The 18,743-nt window shown below is 31.7% G+C and overlaps 1 protein-coding gene across 2 annotated transcripts; it reads left to right on the top strand.

Moving 5' to 3' along the window:
• Nucleotides 1-1,378: 1,378 nt before the first annotated feature.
• On the top strand, nt 1,379-7,181 carry LOC107892956 (oxidation resistance protein 1). Of its 2 annotated transcripts, none has more exons than XM_041100301.1 (8): nt 1,379-1,669; nt 3,091-3,575; nt 3,658-3,724; nt 3,863-3,943; nt 6,179-6,242; nt 6,486-6,573; nt 6,687-6,771; nt 6,951-7,181. In XM_041100301.1, the coding sequence occupies exons 1-8, from the start codon at nt 1,574-1,576 to the stop codon at nt 6,990-6,992; spliced, it is 1,008 nt and encodes a 335-aa protein (XP_040956235.1). In that variant the 5' UTR covers nt 1,379-1,573; the 3' UTR covers nt 6,993-7,181. The 2 variants fall into 2 exon arrangements, with proteins under 2 accessions (XP_040956235.1, XP_016673457.2); XM_016817968.2 differs by having other exon boundaries at nt 1,480-1,669; nt 3,663-3,738.
• Nucleotides 7,182-18,743: the final 11,562 nt, after the last annotated feature.

Raw genomic sequence — 18,743 nt, 5'->3', positions numbered from 1 at the left:
TTTTTCGAAAATGATAAATTTCCTTTATAATAAAAATTAAAAAAAACTAAAAAAATTCCTTTTACCCAAGTAAATAATAGTTATTAATGCATTTATGCAATTTAGCTTCAAGTTAGTGTGGAATAGGGTACATATTAATGTAGATATTTTTTTTGACACAATGCCTAAAATTATTTATAGTCTCTCCTCAATTTATAAATAGGAGAATAATATGCTTCAGCGTACTCAAACCCATGTTCTCCTACATTGACAATAATGTCCATGCCAATCTATTAGTATATATTTAATTATTTTACAGTTTATATATATAAATGAAAGTCCATATAAGTGTTTTTAAGCTTGATTGCTTTGAAATTTTTTCATTTTCTTTCAAGTAAAAGTATTTGTAAGGGGTGATCTGAATATAAAATTAAAGTAATTTTCATAATTTTTTATATGATTAATATTGTAATAATCTAATTATTAGATTTTATGTTCCATTCATATATATATCATTCATTTTAAGTTTGACCTAAATTAAAGTTCTTTTTACTATTTGTTTTATGTAAAAAAAATTTAAGTATTAAATATATATTAATATAGACAATATTTTAGATCGATATGGTAAAAATATCGAATTGATTCAAAATTTTATATGCATCACAAGTACAAGTATTTTAATAAGCTTAACAATTGGATTCTTAAAATATTAATAGTATAAAAAATTATAGAAACTGTGGGTTGAGGAAAGAAGAAGACTAAAAATGGTGTTGATAAAGTGTAAAACGTTGGGTTTATAATAGGTTAATTATGTTGTTAGTCTTGTATTTTGATAAAATTTGAGATTTAATTCTTGTATTGAAAAAGTTAAATATTAAGCCTTCCTACTTCTTTAATTTAAAAATCTCAATCTAATTATTAAAATTACAAAAGGTTTCCGTAAAATATTGTCAATTCCTAATGTGATGTATCATATGATTAACAGAAAACAAATATGTTACATAGAAAACTAACAACAATGATAATGATTGGATTAGGATTCTGAAAAAGCATGATGGTTTAAATTTTTTTTTAAATATAGAGATTAAATCTCAAATTATATAGAAGTAGAGTGACGAATAGTATATCTTTTAACTTTTTTTTTAATTAAAGTAGAATTTCATGGTGATAAGTTGTTTCTTAAATTATTAATTTAAATAATGGAGAAACAATTCTTAATTTTATTTATTTGGTGGAAAAAAGATAACTTAAAGCGAAAAACTCAAAAAATTATACTAGTGATTCAAAGCAAGAACATAATCCGCCTCAATTAAACTTCTAGCTGATTGCGGTGGTTCTTCAAACCAATAAATTTCTGTGGAATTAGTCGCCATACACTTGGCCATATGATCAGCTACTGTATTTTGCGACCTCGGAATATGACGAACAAGGACCTTCTAATTCAGACAAGTAATTAATTAGTAGTTGAGACGAATTTCCTCCTTTTCTCACGGATCTACTACTCCAAAAATTAGAAAGAAAAAAGAAACTAAATTTTTTTAATTCAATTTCCACACACAAGGAATTCATTTATTTGTGCTTAAAAATCAAAAGAATGAATAAATTTAAAGATAAAACAGCGGGGAGTGTTTCACATTTATTTTCGGATTCACCTTCACCTTCTTCTCCACCTCAACTTCAACTTTATCAGGTAATTCCCTTTTCGAAAACTACATTTTCTTGTTAAATTATATCTCAATTGATAAATCTAGAATTTTGAAAATAAAAAATTCAAAAGAAGATTTAAGTAATTCAAATCTCAATGTTCTAATAATTGAACCCATCACCAAACCAATTAGATCATCGATTTTAGATTCAACTATTAAAAATAAAAAAATTCGATAACTTCTTAAAAATTAAAAAATATATATAGAAAGAATCATAAAAAATAAGAAAAAGAAAGTAGAAATGAATAAAAAACATAAACGTTCTTTTTATAAGTATTTTTATATATTTTAATTTTATAAGATTTTGCAACATATATTTGGTTAATTTAAAAATTAGCATATAAAATGTTATGCAAAATTTTAGATTAGATCAAAGTTGTTTATTTTTTTTAGGGTTAGAGACTATGATATAAAATAAAATTTAAGTAAGCTAGATTTGAGTAAAGATTGGAGCGAGAAAAAAATCATTAAAATAATAATAAATTAACAAAGTTACGAAAATATGTAAAATTAATCCAGATATAAAATCCAAATTTATGCATATGTGAATTCGGTTTGTTGAGTTGGTGTGACCTAGATTTGATTATGGGTTGATCGGGTTGAATTCAGAGTGAGCTGATATAAAATTTTAGGTCCGTTTTCTCGGCTTGAGCTCAACTCGACCTATGGTCCAGATTAAAAATGCTCTCAAGCCCGACTTGACCTGCACATATTAAATTTTTCTAGATTATTTTTTTATGTAAAAATAAATTTAAAAATATAATAAATCAAATACACTAAAAATATCAAAATAAATGTTTCCTAACAAATTAAAAATATTTATATTTAAATAACACTAAGATAGTTACAACTTATGCCTCTAAGATAGTAACAAAATTAATAATAAAATAAGAGTTATACAATACCGAAACAATATCAACAAAATAGTAATAATATAATAACGAAATTGTAGCAAAACAACAATAAAACAATAGCGAAACAATAACAAAATAACTGATTCGGGTTGAGCCAAGCCGAGCTCGAGCCAAAAAACCCTACTCAAGGTCCGATCCATTTAAAAAACAAGTATTATTTTTTGTCTAAGCCCATTTGGACCTATATTTTTACATAAACCTCCCATTTTTTTAAACGGATGTTCAAACCTGGATAGATAACTCGTCCCATAATCAGTTCTTGTATCATCCTTTAACTAAGTTTTAATTGAGTTAACCGATTAGAAAAACCCTTCCGGTAAACATTATTGTAAAGGTGTCATTTCAAGCAAATTTTTTTTATAAATATATATAATTTTCATAGTATGTAATAGATTATTGTCATTTATTTATAGATATTACGTATGAATTTCAGTTATATACTTTTTGGTTGTTGGGTTGATTTGGTAAAACGAAGCTTTTCGAAATTGTAGGGAAGATGGTATTCGGAAGGGTTAAATTCACTGTCTTCACTATTTTCTTACATAATACCATCAGCAAGCATAGATGATGATGATAAGCCCAAATCCAACGATCATGGAAACGTCGACATCAAGCCAATCGGTTCCCTTCCTGATCGATGGAGGAACCAGAAACTCCAATTGGAAGATGAATCCTTAGATAGCTGTAAAGAATACACCATTACCTATGTCAGCGAAGATTTGAAAAAGGTTTGCGAAGATAAGAAGAGTATCTGGACAGAGTTTGAGAATAAGCAGCAAATGATTAGCCCACGCGGCGGTGGCGGCAGCAGCAGCGATTCGGATGAGTTTCATGAAGCGGGGGAGCAATTGAGTCCCGTAAAGGGGTCGCTAAATCTTTCAGATGAATCGGTGTTTATTAACCGTGAATTGTTCGAATTCCTGGGGTCTTCGCTTCCCAATATTGTTAAGGGTTGTCAATGGGTGTTGCTGTATAGGTAAGTCTTCCACAAAAGGTTGGTAAATCAAATTTCAAAAGCGGTGTGGTTTTTGATTTGGTAACAACTGATTCAAATGAAGGGCAGTACGTGGAAACATGGAATATCACTCCGTACACTTATTCGTAAGAGCACTGAGCTTCCTGCAGGTCCCTCTTTGCTGGTATTTGTGTTTTGTAACTATAATAATATTCAAGAATTTCCCATTTACATAAATATATAATTAGGATTGCATCTCAAACTCACAGTTAAGTTGGAATTAATTGGATGGTGTTGTATGAATTCAGATTACTGGAGATAGGGAAGGAGCTATCTTCGGTGCAATGCTAGAATGCCCTTTGATACCCACTCCAAGGAGAAAATATCAAGTACGCTTTCTTCCTCCTTATTTTTCGGATTTCCTATATGTATTTATGCTTCTATCAATATTCTCAATCCAAATACGATTTGAAAATTTAAAGATAAATTAAAGAATTTTATTTATGGAATTTGAGTTTCTTGAATACAAACAAATTTTTTGGTTTTTTTTTAAATAAAATCGGATCTAAACATCATCTATATTTGATCTTGGATAGATACAGCTTGCTTAAAATGTCATTGAGATTTGATCTTGAAATATTGGAGCAGCTTTGATTTAAGGGAATCATAAGTAGCAGTCATGTCCTTTCTATATGATGAATAAGTCAATACCCTAAACACAAAAAATGGTTAATTTTGTCCTAGTTTCCTTTTTACTTATCATTTACATGAAAAAGTAACTCTCCTGAGAAAATAGCTCTCAATAAAATATTATATTCTAAAGAAAGTAAACCAATTTTTACATACCAAATGTTAAATTTACATTTCAACCAATTAAATTTTTTTAAAAACTTACCGATTCCACTCTTAAAGTTTCCTCAGCCATGCAGCCAAAAAAAACAATTGCAACAAGTTCAAAACCAACATTTAAACTACCAAACTAAATTTATTCAATCTATTGCTCTTCTCCTAAGGGTACTAGATATTTACCACAACAACTCATGTGGGGTTGAGGGTTCAAATCACAGGAGCAACTCTGTTTGTGGTGCATAAGTTGACAATGATTTGCTCTTATCGAGTCAATTATAAATATAAAAAAATTTCTAAATTTATTCACTCATTTTCTTGAAATAAATGTATGTAATTTTTCGTATAGTCAAAATTATCATAACTGGGGACGAAGCTAGAATAAAACATGAGGGGGGAGGCAAGTATAATAATCTATACTGTTCCAATCCCAAGTAATTTAAATTTTCTTTTAGACAAAATTTTAGAATGTTTCGATCCATTTTAATCAACACAATTTATATACTGATATGCAGTATCCAATAAGATTTTCTAAAAATTTCAGTAAAAAGTAACTACAACAACCTTAATATATATAAAAAATTAAATAATATTCACATGAATAAATAAACCACCACCTACATCCTTTGTGTGCTACCGCCCAGATTCACTAGTTTTCACAATAAGAAAAAAAAGGAGTACTTCTAGAAAAGGTTTAAAAAAGTGTTGAAACCATACCTTAGTGAAAACAAATTCCAAATCCCTTGGACCAATCTCTTAAACTTGTTAAAAAGCAATTTCTTTGTTAGAAACATTTTTTTGAATAATTTTAAAAATTAAGAAACAAATAAACCTTAAATTAAAGACCCATCTAATCCATAGGTATCATTGAAACTTTTACTTTCAAATTAGAATATATATATTTGATATAATGCTTAATTTTACCTATGACCTTTCCCTATTTTTAAATTGGAGGAAAAATACGTTTAGGTGTACTCGAACCTACATCCTTCTCATCAATGGCAAAACCACCTACACTATCATGGAGTCAAAAAATAAAACAAAATAAAACAAAATATTTTATAATTTATATAAATATATATAATATACAATTAGTGTATTGACCCCGCGAAAAAATTAAAAACATTCTCCTAAAAATATGTTTCCATAGAAAATTGAAAAATACTTGCCAAAATTTTTGAAAAGTAATTATTTTATAACATTAATTATTTTCTATAAAAATAAATGAATCTTTCTCCGCCCACAAAAACTAAAAAATCTCTTTTTTATTTTATTTTCTTCCAACACTCGTTACTTTCCTCTCAAAATTTTCTTATTGTTTCACATGCTCTCTATAAATTTTACAAAATAGGTTAATTTTTTACGCTTTCAAGTGGGTCTCCCTAATTTGGTAGCAACTTTTTTTTTTCTTTTCAAGCTTATTTGATTAATCTCTAGAAAATTAAGAGTGCAACTTTATTTGTTATAGATTAGGATTTTCATGCAATATTTAGTTTATTTATTTACTGAATGATTTTGGGATTTTGATTTTGTATAAGATTCCTAACATCGTAATTGGATAATAATTTTTAGAGGTTGATTGATATAAATAATTAAAGAAATTATGATTGATTGTATTTATAATCTTGAATTTCTTGAATACTAATTAGAAATTTAGTATTTTTATTTAGAATTTTTTGTTGCTAATATAATATTATGAATCTTATATTTGAAAAATTGATATATTAATTTGTCACGACACACTTAAATTATTTAAAATTATTAGCTGTATGTGACAGGGAACAAACCAGACGTTTGTATTTACATCCATATACGGTGTACCAAGGCTATTCAGACCAACCGGTAATACAAATTGGCAAAGCATTTTATGTATTTTATTTCTTAGATAATGTAGTCAACACAAATCTAACCCATTTTCATCTACAACGTGGATCCTCAAATATGCTATGTATTTATATGATTCTTCATTTTGTTTATTATTATCTTACACATACATAAACATAAGCACAACGATATGTTCATTCAAAGACCTGGAAAAAATTGAATATTTACAGGCTCTGACTTGTTTGTGATTTATCAAAACAGGTGCCAATCGTTATTATTATATGTGTTTGAATGACTTGTTAGCACTTGGTGGGGGTGCCAACTTTGCTTTGTGCTTGGATGGAGATCTGTATGTTGCTCCTTTTTCAATTATTTCTTTGAATTTTTTTGTGTTTGAGATATATTTTGATATCACCATTGAGATACCTTTGAAAATTTTTAAACATTTATTTTTTGCATCAGATTAAATGGAACTAGTGGACCTTGTGAAACATTTGGAAACAAGTGTTTGGCTCATAACGAGGAATTTGAACTAAAGAATGTCGAGGTAAATTTAGTTTATTCGTGATCAAAGTTGTTAAAATTGGATTAGATAAAAAAATTAATTATATAAAAAATTAATAATCTAATCGATTCGATAATTATATCAAAACCCAGTTTTCCTTTTGTTGTACTTCGAGTATTTGTGTTAGATGGTATTGATTGTGTGCATTTGGAATGGTGCAGCTTTGGGGATTCAAGCATGCATATAGAAATACCTTAAACTGAAAGCAATTACTAAAAGAACGTTGGGATTTTTAGCACATATGTAAGTATTGTATAGAAAGTACTTTGAAGGTGATGGGCAAATTGCTGGTAGGTTGTTATGGAGGTTTCTGAATAGTAATGCTGATGCTGTTTGTGTGTGGAACATCTGCATTCTTTTCTTTTGTAATATCTAGATTTATAATTTTTAAATTCGAATTCATTTATAATTTACATTAAATTTGAATTAAATAGAATTGTTTGCCCAATATCAAAATCTATTAAATATTACAAATCAGTTAATGAAATAAAAATTCTAAATTTTTATTATTTAAAGATACATGAATCCTTTTAAAGGTAGATTTGAGTAGATTTTTGAATCCGTTTTATTATTTAATTATTTTATTGAATTGATGTCACTCTCAATCAGGTCACCAATTTAGTTGCTAAATTACGATAATGTCTTTTTGTAATTAAACAAAGCTATAATATTTGAGGGTACTTTAATCTTTTCAATAAAAAAATAATAAAAATATGTCTGTGGTGGGATTTAATCCCAAATCAATTTACCATTCAACTAAAACTCTGTTTTTGATATATTTATACATTTAAAATTTAATCATGCACACTTTATCACTTTTATCAATTGTTCTATATTTGTGGTTTTCACACGTATATGTGTGTGATAAGATTTCTAATATATATAATATGTATATTTAAATATTTTATTAAGTTAGTATCACATTTAATCGAGTCATTAACTTAGTTATGAAATTATAAATATATTCATTCTTTTAAATTATAATTAATATTATTATAATTACAATTTTGTCTTTTCATACTTTTATATTATCTTTAAATAAAAGAATTAAAAATTATTTTTAAAAAAGTGAGATGTACTTGTTCCTTATAGTTGCAAATAGAAACTAGTTCTCAAGTCCTTTTGTGTTTATTTTTTAAATTTATTAATTAGTATATTTTTATAATTTTTAAAACTATATATTTATTAATTAAATGAGAATTGGTCTAATTTATGATAAAAGTCTATTATTAAAAAAAAGCAGTTGAGTGAATAAAATAATGTTTTAAAAATAATGAAAATAAAAAAGTAAGAAATAATTTATAATATTTTATTAAGAAATTAGATAAAATAACTTGTAACTCAAATATAAATAAAAATTTTACCTACAAAGAACCATTACTTTAATACTTCATTTTCTATGACATAATATTTTATAAGTAAACAATATTCACACACAATTATGTCACACCCGATTTTCTCTTTTGTCCCAACATTAAAGGAAAGTTAGGATCTAATTGAATAGAATGGCGAATTGGCGAGCTCTACTGGGAAATTCAAAAATTTAGTGGCTGAATTTTGGATAGTTGGATCTCAATTCTAGTTTAGTTAGATTGAAACCGACTATCTCCTTAGGGGGAGATAAAATAATTAGCAATGAATGACTAAAATGGATTAAGGAGACTGTGCAAAATTTGGATATATATGTGTGGAGAGGAAATAATTCTCTTGAATTAACTGGTAATCTCCCTCTTGTCTGTAACACCTTCTTCGGTTACTCCAAAGAGGAAGAAGAAGAAATTCTAGAAAGCTTTGCATGGGGGAGTAAACGTGAGATTCGAGTCTAGAAAGAAGAGAATTTGATAAGCTGGTAAGCACCTAAACTCCTTATACTCGTGGATTAGAGGAAAGAGAAGTGAATTCTTGAAAAGTTTTTGTATAATTATGGATTTTTAAGTTTTGAATACCTTCGATTTAACCGATAAATGGTTGTCATGCTTAGCTGCCAGGATGAAGGAGGCTTTGGCGTTTAGACAAGTTACGAGGATAAAGGAAGCAATGTGAGTTTTTGTACTCTCTTCTTTCCCTTTGAATGATGTTTGTTGTGTTGTTAACATGTTCTGTTTAGATGATTGTTCTGGGTGTAGTCTGAAATCTATAGATGTACATGATTTCAGTGATTGAGCAAATCAAGCATGTATATGATCGTGGAAAAAAATGAATAATTGCTTGTATGCTTTATGTGTGTGCAAATGTGTTAGTGTATTGTCGTGTTAGAATATGGCGTATCGCCTTAAAGTGTCAGTGTTTTGAATGTTATGCAAGAAATGCATGTTACATCTTATGAAGAGTACGGAGGGAACTTACCTCGATGGGGTAGATGAAGTTAGGAATAATTAGCGGAATAGAGGAATGTGCGGATTGATAAAGGGATTCATGGAACTTTGGCGGCATTGTGGAATGGTATCGATTGACTCACTAGAGCGACACCATGATGATTGTATATCAAATCTATGGACCAAAACTATAATGGCGGTTATTGACTGGTCATTCGGGGCAACATCGTGGAAACGATTTATAGGTCATTTGGGAGAACACCTCAGAAGAGGTTTATTGATTCCTCCGAATTGAGAGTTTTCCAGAATAGTAAACATGGGTTCATATGGTGTAAGACCATAGCTGGACTATGACAACATATGGAGTTCGCCAAGACATTAAACATGAGTTCATACTGTGTAAGACCATAGCTGGGCTATAGCGACTGACTGGCATCGTACATGAGCGATAAAAGGTAATAGAGGTTGATATGGTGCTTTGGGTTTTAGAGGATTAAGGTGTTGGTTCCCTTGATTTGAAGCTCCCACTTGATTCCCTCCCCACCTAAGGTTAGGATGGTCACTGCATCCTGGGTTATAGATGTTGGAGTAAGGGTTATATCTTTTATTCCCTACATAGCTAACCTCCATATGATTGCTCTCATCATCGTGTCTTGTATTAAAATGGGTTAGATTAAGTTGGTTTTGGACTTGCGCCTTGGCCGCACTCATCTCCAATTGATTAAGTCTTTCAAGGACTTGTTGATACTTTTCCTCGCTACCCACATTGTTCACTGCTGATTGTTTGGCCTAATATGTGAACTGCTCAATCGACCACATGTAATAGTTCATCGCCATGTCCTTGATGAGTTAACAAGACTCGATGTAGATTTTTGACATTAATGCTCTTGCGGATGCTCCATCAAGACTAAAGTGTAAGTTTTTGTCAAGTCAATTGTAGAAGACTTGAAGTTGTAGCCAATCTAGTAAACCATGGTATGGATACTTGCGCAACATCAACTTAAATCACTCCCATGCCTCATATAATAACCTTCATTCCAATAGTCGAAAATTTTTAATATCTATACGAAGTTTTAGGGTCTTGTTCGGGGGAAAATACTTTGCCAAAAATTTGCTCGTTAGCTCGTCCCAAGTGTTGATAGAATCTACTGGCTGCGAATTTAACCACATAAAAGCATCGTCAGTAAGAGAGAAAGGGAATAACCAAAGACGGATAGTGTCATCGAACACCCCATTATACTTGAAAGTATCACAAATGGTTAGAAACTGCTTAAGGTGTTGATTTGGATCCTCATTCATTGACCCTCAAAATTGAAGGTTCAATTGTATCATTTGGATCATAACCGGTTTGATTTCGAAGTTGTTAGCATTAATTGCGATTAATGCTACATTGAACAACATCTAAGTTGGGCATCGCATAGTCGCGCAAAGTTTGTTACTCTATGGGTAGGTGTGGTGATTGTCAAATCTCTCATTACAGATTTTCGATAGGTTGCTCTCTCAGTGGAAACAAGATGTTTCTAGGGTGTTACACCCTCTTCGCGTGTGTGATGATACGTTCTGGTTTTGGCTCAAATGGTAAGACACAGTTACTGGTTCGAGTCATACAGCATCTCTCAAAAGCACAAGAGAGTGAAGAAAATTAATTAAAAATTATGATAGAAAAATAAAAACAAATAGAAAACAAGTTTGTATCTATAAATCCTACTTTTGCTATTTATCTCTACCTAAAACTGTATACTAAAAATTACTCAATCTCAAACTATCTCCCCGACAACAGTGCCAACAACTTGACCAACATCATACATGAGGGATAAAATAATAAATTTATAAAACAATTTTAAAAGCCCTGTTTTACTGCAAGCGTATAGGTCAGTTGTAATAATTATAGTGTTACAATGAAAAACCAGAGTATTCCAAGGATAGAACCCAAGGGAGATGGTGATTGAGCGATAGCTAGCATACACGATAGAGTCTAAGTGGCTACTAATACAATTTTATAGTACCAAAATTCATAACAAGGTAAAGTTACAAGAAAATTAAATATGCTACTCCAAGGACTAAATTGCAAGGAATGTAAAACTAAAAAATTATCTAATAAATAACTAATGGTGGTTGGTTGACTTCGATGTGGTTTACTGATCCTCGGACAAGGGACTTAGATCGCATAAATTACTAAGTAGATCCCTTTTATATTTCTATTTCAATTTTACCGACTTAGACAAATTAGCTCTGGTTTATCTTCCGATCTCATCGGTTAATCCGAGACTAATGAACGGGTGCACGATAAGATTACCTTCTGGTCTCACATGTCTAGATATCCCCTCAAGGGCGTCACTTCCTAAGTTTTTATGTCTATTTTATTTAGTCTAATTTATTACGATTTAGTTCTTTGTCCAAAGGTTTTAGTTTACCCACATCTCCATCAATCAACCTCCTTTGAGGTTTAGTTACTCATGCTGAAAGTAAAAAAAATGAACATGGAAATAGAAAACAAAGCAGCCATAAAAGTAAAACTTAAGAAAAATATCAAAGTTGGGATTTTTATGCAAGAAAATGTGAACAACATGAAACTAAAAGCATTTAACTAGAAAATCTAAAGCAATACACATAAAAGGAACAAACTTTAACAAATTTAAAGTAAAATAAACCAAAATACATTGAACTAAAGCTTAAAGTGTCTTGAAATCAAGGTATATGGCTTGAAAGTGTAAATAAACCTTAGCTACAGTAATAACTAAGTTAACTAACATTAAGAACACCAAGAACAAGAAGTAAATGTAGAAAAATCAAATATAAACTAAGGTAGAAGATGAGAAAATGAAAACTCTAGAAAAGTGCAGAGAAAACTAAGAGAAAACTAAACCTAAAACTAAGCTAATGTGTGTATCTCTCCTCAGAAATTTTTGACTATTTTAAGATGTCTTCTAATGACTTTTATTTCCAAAAATGCCTTTACATGGTCCTTGGATGATTGGTGGACTGGGTGGACAAAGACTACCCTTTGTTTGTCCCTCTAACGAATGTAGTGTCATGATACCTAGAAGTGGATATCGCAACACCTCGGGCAGTGTCAAGCCTTGGGGTCTCGTTTGAAGGATGGATATCACAATACTTAAAGAGGATATCATGATACCACAGAAGAGAGTCTTCTTTTTTCCAAACTGTTGGAGGTGTCGCAATTCCAAAGTGTAGATATCGCAAAACCCTTTGCCTTGGTGCCGTTCTTGCTCATTTTCGATCTCCAACACGTCCCTACATCAGTCAATCACATGTTAGGCCTCCCAATGACGCTATTGGCCAATTTGGGTCATAAATTGGGTAAAAATGAGACTTTTCCACTTATTAACTAAAAATCTAAAATAACGAAAAATTACACTAAAGAAGCTATTTTGCTCGAGGAAAAGCCTAATTTGCCACATCAATTTGTGGCAAACTAGCAATAGATAAAGTCTGCCAGGATGGTGAACTAAGAAGTTGTTAGAGCAAGAAAAGAGAGATTATTGTATGAATCGTACGACGAGTAGCATGATTGGATGAATGCGGCGTTTCTAAAAATGCGGGTAAACGGGAAAGTAAAAGAAATAACCAAAGTATGATGACAAGAAAAGTTGGTAGAAGTTTCTGATAATGTGGGTAAGCTTGTTAATGAGAGTCCACCAAATTTTTACGGAGAAAGGAATTGGTATATGCGATCTTAAAAAGGTAGAAGAGATAGAAGGGATACGTTATTTGAGGTATGAAGTAATCCACTAGTATAAGTTTGTCGGTGTTTGTGGAGTAAACCAATATTGGGGATGATAATGAGATGATCAAGCAAAACCTAAACCTAAGGTCTGTGGGTAAAAGGCAGCCAGAAATGTGTAAGTCCACCAAGGTTCCCTTTGAGGCAATGATCGCCCAAATGGTCTGATCGATATAGTCCACTAAAGATCTACAAAGAAAGAGGATGTATGACTAGGACTATGTAATGCAAGATAGTCCACAAGGGCTATCAGATGAGGAAGTTCGCTAAGGCTACCTTGGGCGGACAGTCCACCGGGAAGTAGTGGAAAAGATAGTTTGTTGAGAGCTATCTATTAAATTCAATTTCTTAGAAGATTGGACTAAAGAGAACCAATATCTGAGGGATACATTTCAAGATATGAATCGACCAAGAAAAGGGGGTTTCTATTCAGATAGCTTACCATTATGTTTAGTATTGTGAATTAGGACAAGAGAAAGTGTCCTCCATTTAAGATGGACCACAATAAGGCTAAATAAAAAGTAGGCATTCGTAAGAGTAAGGTGGAAAATCCTAATTTTTGTCTAGTATGGGATGAATGGATCAAGGTAAGAATCCAAAGTTGAGGTGAGCATAATTGAAAGACAACTAATGGTAGTTAGTGAGCTATATATCCAAGTGTACAATTATGCTTGTTAAAGTAAAAGGGGATTTGGGATGAGACGGAATAAGGCCAATACCATAGGGAATCATTATCGTTGAAGGATGCATTTACGTTTAAAATAGTTGAAAAGCTCGCCAACGACGAGCATCAGGAAAGGGCAAGGCGTTGACCATGCCAGTAAATCTGCAGAATGCCGACGATAGACAAGGAGTTTGAAATCTCTGTCATAAATTTTATTTCCTGAAGATTACAAAATATTGTTGTTGCACTGTGTCATAGAATCTCATTAAGTTCATTTGAACCTACGAATTTGTAGAAGGAATGTTTGACTCAAGGATCGGGTGAAAGGACCAAGCCAGACACCGTCAATTTTGAAGGATGGGCATAGAAGTCATTCATGTGTATAGAGGGGCTCCCTTAGAGGCCACGCCTCGAGGATTAGGTTGGATGTATCAGTTTAAAAGTATTAATTTGAAAATGTAGATATTGCTATGTAACACCCCTAGCTCACATCCGTCATTGAAATAGGGAATCAGAGCATTACCGAAGCTTATCGATCAAACAAACATAAATTTAAACATTGATATCATATAATATTCAGGCCAAAACCAATTAAATTCATAATAGTCCCTTATTTGATCCCTCGAGGCCCAAAATACATGTTAGAAATAAATCGGGTGTAACACCTCTAACCCGTATCCGATGCTAGAACAGGGTTACAGAGCATTACCAGACTTATAGGTCAAACAATCATACATCTCGAATTCATTTCTCATTCAAATTAACAACTATTCAAATTCATTCATATAGTCCCTAATATGAGCCCTCGAGGCCCCAAATAGACATTAAAAGTAGTTCGAGACTAAACCGAGTACTTAAGGAATTTTTTTAAAAAACATTAAAATTTTTCAAAATGCAGGGGACACACGCCCGTATGGCTAGGCCTTCTGAGACATGCCCGTACCTCAGGTTGTGTGGGCATTCGAAATGGGGAAACACGGCCGTGTCCCAGCACGTGTCTGACCCCGTGTAACTCACTGACTTGGGTCGCACAGCCAACTCACATGCCTATTTGTCAGGCTATGTACCTTTCGAAATGGCCTCACACGCTCGTGTGCCAGGTTGTGTGTTATGCCGTGTGAAAACTAGAGGGTATACTGACTTGAGCCACATGGCCAAGCCACATGCCCGTGTGCTAGGTCGTGTGAAGCTACTGACTTGATTTCTAAAGAAGTATCAGGGGACACACAGTCGTGTCACCTGGCCATGTGTCACATACGACTGAGACACATGCCCGTGTCTCTGCCCGTATGGACAAAAATAGGCTATTTTCCAAGCCAATGTGGTACCAACCTAAGCTCAACAATGCACAAACAATTATGGCATAAATATGCATTCAAAACCAACCAATATCAATTTCATAACATGTTATAATATCACACACAATCATGATTCTCATGGTACCTCAAAAGAATATTTATAACATGTGAAAATATGCTTCTAAAATATACCTAAATGGTCAAGCATATATATGAAACATTGTGCCTAAAACTTAGCATGCATACCACATCTCAATTTCAACCATTTGGTACCTTAAATACCAATTCACAAACAAGGCATTCACATAGCAACTATACACCAGATACCATAAGGTCATTTATACATATTTACATAACCAAACATATACCATTTTCATGCCAAATTAAATGGCCAAAACATAACAAGACATATAGGCTACATTAGCCAAAACACCTATACATGTCATTTACCCAAAATATAAAGTTCAAAGTACCAAAATAAGTATTTGATAGTGTGACGCAATCTCTGAGAACTTCCAAACCGAGAGAGCTTCCGAAGCACTATAAAACATGAAAAAATAAACAGAGTAAACAATTAAGCTTAGTAAGTTCGTATAACTAGAAATACAACTTACCATTCATCCATAATTTATGTAAGCAAAATTAAGACATAGATTAACTCCATTTGGCCCAAAGCCTAATACATAATCAACAATCATGTTAGCCACGTATGAATATATCAAAATTAATTACTTCCCGTATTTCACATGAATACCTCTACTAGTTCGTAACGAACTTAAATAACTTCGTATCAACACTGTGCCTGTTGAACCATTTGGAATACTATTGGATACTTGGGTATCTCGCACACTAAGTGCCAATACGTGGTCAAAATCACCACTATGTCATAACTGGGTCTGCTCACACAAGCTATCAGTCAAGACGTAGCTACACGGTGCTGCTCACACAAGCTGTAAAGTAACCACAACACATGCCGAAAACTCAGCCACCGGTAGGATGTACGAGACTAGCACCCAAAACACGGTAACCGCTAATGACATGTCATTTGTATCCTATCTATTCCTAAGGTTCAACTAGGATCCTTACGTTGTTGAATCTTCTTCCAGTATTTCCATGAAGTCGTATTATCACAATTTTAATAATAAAGCATTTAAAGCACATATAATTTAAGGCTTATTAACATACGAACTTACCTTGAATTAGTACGGAGAAAATCGATCGATTAGTCCACTACTTTGTCTTTTGCCCGATTTAATTTCGAAGGTTGCTTTTCTTGATCTATATAATCAAAATTAACTAATTTAATTCTCATTCTATACAATTCAATCCAAAAATCATGTTATGGAAAAATTACTATTTTGCCCCTATACTTTTGACTTCTTTACAATTTAGTCTCTGGGCTCGTAAAATGAAATTCATGCAATTTCATTCACACCTAAGCCTAGCTAAATATTATATATACTCATAGCAGTGCTTACATTTAATAATTTCATACATTTACCACACAATTTTTATATTTCACAATTTAACCCCTAATTGACAATTTCATTAAAAATCACTTAACAAAAAGTGTTTAACTCACAACAAGGATTCATTTTATTCCATTAAAATTCACAAAAAACTAAAGTGCTCTCATGGAAAAACCCCATACTTTCAACCATTTTGCAAATTAGTCCCTTAGTTAGCTAGGTTAAGCTACAACGATCCCGAAAATATAAAAATCATTAAAAACGAGATAAGATTTCACTTACATGCAAGGGATAGTTTGAAATTTTTTCTTTCTTCTCTAATGGTGGTATTCGGCCAGAAAAATGGAAATGGGAGAAAGATGATAACTATTTCTTTTATTAATTTAACCTTTATTTACCTAATTACCAAATTACCCTTACCTAACTTTAAAATTTTCATAATTACCAAGCCATGCACATCCAATATCACCTTTAATGGTCTAATTACCATATAATGACCTCCACTTTAAAGTCCTATAGCTAATTAATACCTTGAGCTAATAGAACACAACTTTTGCATTTTACGCGATTTAGTCATTTTCATCAAATTAAACATGCAAACGGTAAAATTTCTTAACGAAATTTTTATACTATAACATTATCATGCTGTAGATCACAAAATAATATTAAAATAAAATTTTCAACCCAAGATTTGTAGTCCTGAAACCACTGTTCCGAATTTACTGAAAACGGGCTGTTACAACTCTCCGCCTAAGGAATTTTTGTCCCCGAAAATCTTACCAGAAAAAAGGTTAGGATATTGTTTTCTCATAGTTTCATCGGGTTCCCAAGTAGCCTCCTCTAACCCGTGATGTTTCCAAAGAACATTCACTAGAGCTATACTTTTTTTCTTAACTTTTCAATCTCTCGAGCTATAATTCTGATCGGTTCTTCGTTATACGACATATCAGGCTGAATCTCAACCTCTGTCAGAGAAATTATATGCGAAGGGTCTAATTGATACTGTCTTAACATAGATACATGAAACACATTATGAATCTTTTCTAACTCTGACGATAATCAAGTCGATATGCCACTGGCCCTATTCTCTCGATAATCTCGTATGGTCCGATAAATCGCGGACTCAATTTTCCTTTGTGACCAAATCGAAGAATCCTCTTCCACAGTGATACTTTCAGAAACACTCTGTCGATGATCTGAAATTCAATATCCTTACGCTTAAAATCTGCGTACGATTTCTGTCGATCTCAAGCTACTTTCAAACTGTCACAAATCACTATCATTTTCTCTTCGGTCTCTCGGATCAAATCAACCCTGTGTATTTTTTTCTCACTAAGCTCAGTCTAGTACAACAGAGTTCGGCATTTATGACTATATAAAGCTTCATACGGTGTCATCTTAATGCTCATATCAACCTTAAAACTTTATTATTCATTTACCCCTATTAACATGACTCAAACTCAGACGGATACACGGATCCAACCAAACACACAAGTTTGGCATCCAGTGCCTCATCGGATAATTCGAAGTAATAATTTGACATTCAGTGTCTCATCGGCTAAATCGAAGTAAATTGGCACCCAGTGCCTCATCGAATTAATCTGAAGTAGTAAATTGACACCCAGTGTCTCATCGACTCGAAGTCGAAGAAATCCTTGAACTCTTCCAATCCTATGACATGCCATCTATATCCGACTCAACCCGATATAGTTAATAGGGTTTAATTTCACATTTCAAAAACAACCAATATTCAATATCAATTTTTTTAATATAATCACATATACATATGAATTCAATTCAATTCAAATAATCAATACATTCATAATATATATATCAACTCCCATCAATTTAAAAATCAATTCAATATCAAAATGTCAAATACTCACCTCAACCACTTAATATAAGCATTAAATTAAAACACAACATTTAATAACTAGATTCAGATTATAGAAATACAAACCAAAAATTCTGAGCTATTCCTCGTCGACTTTATCTTTCTCCTTTTTTTTCGAGAGTTCTGGTACAACGTTAGCTACGGAATTAAAACAATTAAAATTCATCAATACAACACAATTCAATTTCATATTGAATATTTCAATTTTTACTCAATATTTGTCTAAAATTTAAATTAGTCCCTAAAACGATACTAATTTTATTTCTTCACAATTAATCTTATATTTTCATACAAATTCTAATTTAAACTAAATTTAACTCCCTAATTTCACTTAAATCCGTAAATTTTGAATTTTTCATAATTTAGTCTCAATTACTCAAAATTTAAAATTTACTCTACAATTCAATCCTTTTTCATTTCTAATTTAAAAATCTATTAATTTAGTCCCTAATATTAAAATTATTCAACATTAACAACATCTAAAAACTCAATAATTTTTAAAATTTCGGCATAGGTCGAGTAGTATTTAACATTGGGATTCCAAAAACATAAAAAGTACAAGAAAAAGG

This window comes from Gossypium hirsutum, chromosome D09 (assembly GCF_007990345.1).
Source record: "Gossypium hirsutum isolate 1008001.06 chromosome D09, Gossypium_hirsutum_v2.1, whole genome shotgun sequence".
Taxonomy (NCBI): Eukaryota; Viridiplantae; Streptophyta; class Magnoliopsida; order Malvales; family Malvaceae; genus Gossypium; species Gossypium hirsutum.
This window is presented reverse-complemented; position numbering and strand designations above follow the sequence as displayed.

What these genes read in the sequence shown, in the direction of transcription:
- LOC107892956 (XM_016817968.2), top strand. Translation starts at nt 1,574, where the DNA reads ATGAATAAATTTAAAGATAAAACAGCGGGGAGTGTTTCACATTTATTT. An exon ending in CTCCAAGGAGAAAATATCAA is followed by an intron (nt 3,944 to 6,178) that starts GTACGCTTTCTT and finishes TGTATGTGACAG; the next exon opens with GGAACAAACCAGACGTTTGT. An exon ending in AAGGCTATTCAGACCAACCG is followed by an intron (nt 6,243 to 6,485) that starts GTAATACAAATT and finishes TTATCAAAACAG; the next exon opens with GTGCCAATCGTTATTATTAT.